This window comes from Ursus maritimus (assembly GCF_017311325.1).
Source record: "Ursus maritimus isolate PB19 chromosome X unlocalized genomic scaffold, ASM1731132v1 scaffold_X1, whole genome shotgun sequence".
NCBI lineage: Eukaryota > Metazoa > Chordata > Mammalia > Carnivora > Ursidae > Ursus > Ursus maritimus.
In genome coordinates this window covers 125170168-125176759 of record NW_024423319.1, presented here as the reverse complement: position 1 = coordinate 125176759, position 6592 = coordinate 125170168, and the positions used below count along the sequence as shown (strand labels likewise).

The 6592-nt window shown below is 58.4% G+C and overlaps 1 protein-coding gene across 1 annotated transcript in view; it reads left to right on the top strand.

Moving 5' to 3' along the window:
• The window catches only part of LOC103666326 (cohesin subunit SA-2-like), a 47088-nt gene that overhangs the window by 14854 nt on the left and 25642 nt on the right, over window positions 1-6592 (top strand). Inside the window, exons 7-8 of the mRNA XM_040635171.1 lie at window positions 1422-1493; window positions 6312-6516. Of these exons, the coding sequence (XP_040491105.1) occupies window positions 1422-1493; window positions 6312-6516 (277 nt within the window). The remainder of the gene's footprint in view (window positions 1-1421; window positions 1494-6311; window positions 6517-6592) is intronic.

Genomic DNA, 6592 nt, shown 5'->3' with positions numbered 1-6592 from the left:
GCGAGTGAATGCACGTGCGTGTGCCGTCTTCAGCTTATCCTCATGTGTGAGTATGTGCCTCTGTGCTGTGCATGCACACGCTTGCACACGGTGTGCGTGAGCGAGCGAATGCATATGTGTGGCATCTTCATCTCATCCCCATGCATGTGCCTCTGTGCCGTGCATGCACACACATGTGCCCTGTGCATGTGAGTGAGTGAATACGTGTGCCGTCTTCATCTTATCTCCATGTGTGTGCATGTGCCCCTGTGCTGTGCATGCACATGCGTGTGCCCTGTGCACGTGAGCGAGTGCATGCAGATGTGCGCTGTACACATGGTGTGTGTGTAGGTCCATGAATGTGCACACATGTGTTTGCCACTGCTTGTGTTCCCCAGAACCACTTGCAAGGGGGCTGCAGACTGAATTGGGCCCTGGCTGTGTCTGCATGTGTGGCTGTGAACGCTCCAGTGTGACCGTGGTCCAGTCCTCCCTCTTGGGCCCACTAAGTCGCTGGAGGATAGCATCTGCGTGAAGGGGCTGCACGCATTACCGTGCCTGTCTCAGGGATGTCCTCACGTTTTGTTTCTGTCCCATTGAGGGTCCAGCTAAGGGTCCCACGTGACATTAGCCTCTGTCCCCAGGCTCCCTTGAAGCCCACAAGTTCGGCACTTTGGAGAGCTCAGGCCCGTAGTAGAGGAGGACGCCCTACTTTGCTTCCGGCCTCCATGTCCCTGAACTTAGTTCCTTCCTTGGGGTCACTGAGCATGGCCCTGACTTGACTGGGCCTCTTACTTCAGAGAACCCCCGTTGCTGGATCGGGATCCCGTTCAGTCTCCCCCCAGCTCAGAAGCAGCAGCGGCGGTGTTGCCAGTCCCCCAGCCTGTCTCCCTCATGGGAGACCCTGTGCTTCCCAAAGAGCAGGCCGCCGGACACATTGTAGGGAAATGCCAGAGTGTGAGGGCCCACAGCGGGCAGGGTGACATGCATGGCCACTGGCCGTATGGAGACGTGGCAGGGCAGCGTGAGAGGCTCCAGTGCTCCCCGGTCCTCTGCGCAGAGTGGTGTCTGTGCCGTGGTGTCTCCCGGTCCTGGCCTCCAGAGATGACACAGTGCATGTTCCGAGTGTCAGCCGTGTACACACGGCGGCTGAGCGCCGCAGACGCAGCCTGTCCCCCCCCCTCGCGAGGACACTGACGTGAAAGTGGACATGGACTGCTATTGTAGAGGCAGGGCGTGCACGCTGTCGGCTGCTCGGAGCCGCCCCCCCCCCCGCCCATGGGCCTCGGAGCTGAACCCCCCCACTCACCCACAGGCCTCAGCCTCCGGGGGGGATGGAGACCACCTCCCAGCACCCCATGCTGCACGGGCCTGTCCTGCTGGGACCCGCTGTGGGCCCGGGGACGCTGGAATTCATCGGCACGTCTCGTCTGTCCTTGCAGGAGACCGGTCTTTACTACAAGAAGTTTCTGGCTTACCCCTGGATCCTGACCATCATGTGGCCAGAGAAGCTGGTAACACCCGTTCCACTGTTTAAGAATGGGGTGGTTCTGGGTGGTTTCCCAGCATGCCCGAGGCCGACGGAGCCCGGGGTAGCTCGTGTGGAGTCCCCAGCACGGGGTGGGCATCCCGATTGCCGACGAGGGACCGCGGGCTTGTGCCCGGCTCCCAGGAGAGCTGCACGGAGCTGGCCCCGCAGACAGGGTCCAGACTTCGCTGTGTCTGGACTGCAGCGAGGGGGCTCTACCTGACCTGACCCCATCCTGTCCACCCCGAGCGCACTGGAGCTGCCGCGTCGTGTCCACCACGGGACAGGACCTGACGGTGCTGAGTCCACACTGAGTGCACATAGGGCCCATGGCGTGCTGCTTCAAATGAGAACGGTGAAGCCAGACTCTGTCTGTGCGCAAGGGCACAGTCAGACCTGACCTGTCCAGCAAAGCTGAGTTCATCCAGTGAGTTCTGTCCACACTGCCACGTTTAGACTGGGTTGTGTTCTGTCTACACTGGTGCAGTTAGACTGGTCATGTTCTGTCTATGCTGGGATGTTCACACCTGACCATGTTCTGTCTGCACCATGTCATGGAGCCCTGACTATTCTGTCTACACTGGCACGCTTAGACCTGATCTTGCTCTGTCTACACTGACATGTTTAAACCTGATCATGTTCTGTCTACACTGGGATGTTTAGATCTGACAGTGTTCTGCTGTGTGTATGCTCTGTCATGGAGACCAGACTTTTGCATCTACACTGGCACATTTCGATCTGATCATGTTTTTGTCTACACTATGTCTTGGAGACCTGACTGTGTTCTGTCTACACTGGCACATTTAGACCAGATCATGTCCCATCTACACTGTATCATGGAGACCTGACTCTATTGTGTCTACACTGGCACACTGAGACCTGACAGTGTTCTGCCTACACTGCGTCATGTAGACCTGACGTGTTTTGTCTACACCTTGTCATGGAGACCTGACTCTATTCTGTCCACACTGGCACGTTTAGACCCGATCATGTTCTGTCCACACTGGCATGTTTAGACCTGACAATGTTCTGCCTACACTGAGTCATGTAGACATGCTGTGTTTGGTCTACACTGTGTCATGGTGCCCTGTGTTCTGTCTACACTGGCACATTTAGACCGGGTCGTGTTCTGTCTACATTGGTGCATTTAGACCTGACCATATTCTGTCTACCCTGGGATGTTTAGACCTGACAGTGTTTTGTTTACACTGTGTCAGGGAGCCTGACTGTTTTCCATCTCCACTGGCACGTTTAGACCTGATCATATCCTGTCTACACTGTGTCACGGAGACCTGACTCTTCTGTCTACACTGGCACATTTTGCCCGATCGTGTTCTATTAGACCTGAGCATGTTTTGACTACACTGGCACGTTTGGACCTGATCATATCCTGTCTACACTGTGTCACGGAGACCTGACTCTATTTGTCTACACTGGCACATTTTACCCGATCGTGTTCTATTAGACCTGAGCATGTTTTGGCTACACTGGCACGTTTAGACCCGATCATATCCTGTCTACACTGTGTCACGGAGACCTGACTCTATTCTGTCTACACTGGCACATTTAGACCGGGTCGTGTTCTGTCTACATTGGTGCATTTAGACCTGACCATATTCTGTCTACCCTGGGATGTTTAGACCTGACAGTGTTTTGTTTACACTGTGTCAGGGAGCCTGACTGTTTTCCATCTCCACTGGCACGTTTAGACCCGATCATATCCTGTCTACACTGTGTCACGGAGACCTGACTCTATTCTGTCTACACTGGCACATTTTACCCGATCGTGTTCTATTGGACCTGAGCATGTTTTGACTACACTGGCACGTTTAGACCTGATCATATCCTGTCTACACTGTGTCACGGAGACCTGACTCTATTTTGTCTACACTGGCACATTTTACCCGATCATGTTTATTAGACCTGACGATGTTTTGACTACACTGGCACGTTTAGACCGGATCGTGTTCCGTCTACGCTAGCACACTTAGACCAGATCGCGCTCCGCCTACGCTGGCACGCTTAGACCGGATCGTGTTCGGTCTACGCTGGCACGCTTAGACCGGATAGCGCTCCGTCTACGCTGGCACGCTTAGACCGGATCGCGCTCCGCCTACGCTGGCACGCTTAGACCGGATCGTGTTCCGTCTACGCTGGCACGCTTAGACCGGATCGCGCTCCGCCTACGCTGGCACGCTTAGACCGGATCGTGCTCCGCCTACGCTGGCACGCTTAGACCGGATCGTGTTCCGTCTACGCTGGCACACTTAGACCTGACCGTGTTCTGTGTACTCTGTGCTGCCGTCTCTGCGTGCTGTTGTGATGATCACTGTTGGCATGGCCCGACCAGTCAGGGTTTCTGTAACCGTCCACACCTGGGTGGAGATGGTTAGGGCACCGTGTGGCCGGCCTCTGGCCCAGTGACTGCAGGTGTCCCGTGGGCTGGAGGCTCACCTGCTGTCCTGCATATCGTTCATTCCTCACCATTTCGTGTGCACAGACAAGGTAACATGTATTAGTGCACGTCATGACGAGGGGGTGGGAGGTGTTCTCACGACTCGCACCGAGTTTGCAGAGTGAGGACCGACCTTGCAGACCGGGGTAGTGAGCTGGTCTAGCCTTGGAAAGGGGGGGTTTAGGGACATGTTTGTAACCTGTGATCTGGTCTAGCCTCAGACTGAGGGTTTCAGGACACATTTGCAATCTGGTTAGCAACCTGGTCTAGCCTCGGAATCGGGGGTTTTGGGACGTGTGTAACCCCGTTAGGGACTTAGTCTAGCCTCCGAATGGGGGGTTTCAGGACATGTTTGTAACCCGGTTAGCTACCTGATCTAGCCTTAGAATGGGGGGTTTTAGGACATGTTTCTAACCCAGTTAGGGGCCTGGTCTAGCCTCAGAATGGGGGCTTCAGGACACGTTTGTAATCCGGTTAGCCACCTGGTCCAGCCTCGGGATGGGGGGTTTCGGGACATGTTTGTAACCCCGTCAGAGCCCTGGCCTCACCTCCCAGTTGGGGACTGGTGCCGAAGGCCCACCCACATCAGGTGTTTGAAGCTGGGGTCTCCCTTTGAGCAAGTGCGCTCTACACGCGAGTCTGATCGCCAGTCCATGGAAGGGTACCCCTCCCCCTCACATCGCAGCCAACGGTGGGGGGCTCAGTGCGTTGGGGGGACAATGGTGGGAGCCTGTTGCCCAGGGACAGGGCTGAGGGAGTGGTATGCAGAAGGTGCAGGGGCGTGGGGCGTCCGGGGTCCCTGCACGGAGACGGAGGGTTGTCACAAAACACACTGAGGAAGTTTGGGCGCGGTGCTTGGGGGCCGTAGCATGAAGGGCTGGTGGGCGGTGGGGGCCCCGGCGGGGGGGTTTTGCGGCGCGGGCGGGGCGGTCCCTGGCGTGGGGGCCGGCGCGGGTGGTGGGGGCCCTGGCGCGGGCGGTGGGACCCCTGGCGCGGGGGTAGCAGTGGCGGTGGGGGCTCTGGCGTGGGGGGCGGTGCAGGTGGTAGGGCATGGTGTGAGAGGAAAGGTACATGATGCCCATGGGTCCCTGCCTGCAGGGGTGAGTGTGAGCAAGGCAGGGAGCTGTGAATGCAGCCCCTGCACATGCGGAGGTGGGGATGCGGTGCATGGGGTAGGGGTGGGGGGCACAGGGCTGCACCTGTGGGTAGAGCTTGAGGGCTGCGCAGTGCGTGAGGGGCGCACCGTTGGGGTATGCCTGACCCACCGCCATCCTCTGGGTGCTTGCAGGCTGCGCTGCACCCCTGCTGGGTTCGGGCCTCCAGCCTCAACCTCCTGGCAGGATTCACCTTCCCTTGGGGTCTCCTGCGGGTCCTGCAGGTAATTCAGACCAATTCCTACAACTTGATAGAGGAGAGGCTGGAGGTGAGAGGCTGGAGGCGGGGTCTCCTGACGGACATCTTGCCGTGCACGTGGAAAGAGGCTGGTGGTGGGTTGTCTGATGATTTGATTCCTGGGCACGTGGCAGGAAGGACGCAGGAAGGCTGACAGGCGGCCGGTGAGGTGGACACACCTGCAAGCCCGTCTGTGATCTCTTCCCTTCCCCATGCCCCGCCTCCGACTCCAGCCCCGGCAGAGTCACTGGTTTCTCCNNNGAGAGCAGGAATGGGCTGAGCCCCCAGGGCCAAAGTACTGCTTTTAAGGACCGTTCACTGTTCACGTCCGCGCCAAATATTTAAAGGGCCTGAATTCAGCGCGAACCAGGGTGGAAAACAGGAGGGCGAAGCTTCTCTGGGATGACGTTGGAGAGGTGCCTGCGGGCTTTCCTCAGGGCTGAGCTGAGGTCCTGGAGACCCGGCTCCTTCCCACATGTGCGGGTACACCCGGCACAGCCTACGGACTTGACCAGGGGGACGTGAGATCATTCGTCCAGATGCAGGGTGTGGGAGACGTGGGGTGACCCTGGTGAGTGTGGATATGTGACCCCCAGGTTCTGGGTCTCGGGGATGTTTACCAGGTGAGTGTGTGTATCTGACCCCCCCCCAGGTGCAGGTCTGGGAGATCTGGGGTCACCCTGAGTCAGAGCGGACGTGTGACCCCCCAGGTGCAGGTCTGGGAGATCTGGGGTCACCCTGAGTCAGAGCGGACGTGTGACCCCCCAGGTGCAGGTCTGGGAGATCTGGGGTCACCCTGAGTGACAGCAGACGTGTCACCCCCCTGAGTGCAGGGTCAGCGTGTGGTCATGTGACCCAGAGTCCCTTGTCGGGAGCAGAGCTCCGTGTGGTGATGGTGGCACGGGCCCACGCCCGGCACAGCATCTCACGCCCTCCCTTGTTCTGTCCTTAACGCAGCAAAATGACTTCTACCCGATCGTGGGGCCGGGGCCCTTCTGGAAGAGGTTCAGGGTGAACTTCTGCGAGTTCACGGAGCTGCTGGTGCACCAGACGCACTCCTCAGTGCTGTGTGACGGACACCTCATGGACACGGTGATCTGCATGCTCAGCGGCCTCACAAACTCGGCCGTGTACAGCCTGCGGCACACCAGCTCCCTGGCAGGTGAGACGCTGCACAGCGCCCCCGCCTGGGCTCCTGCTGGCTCGGGGGAGGGGCCAGAGGACACGGGGGGGGGGGG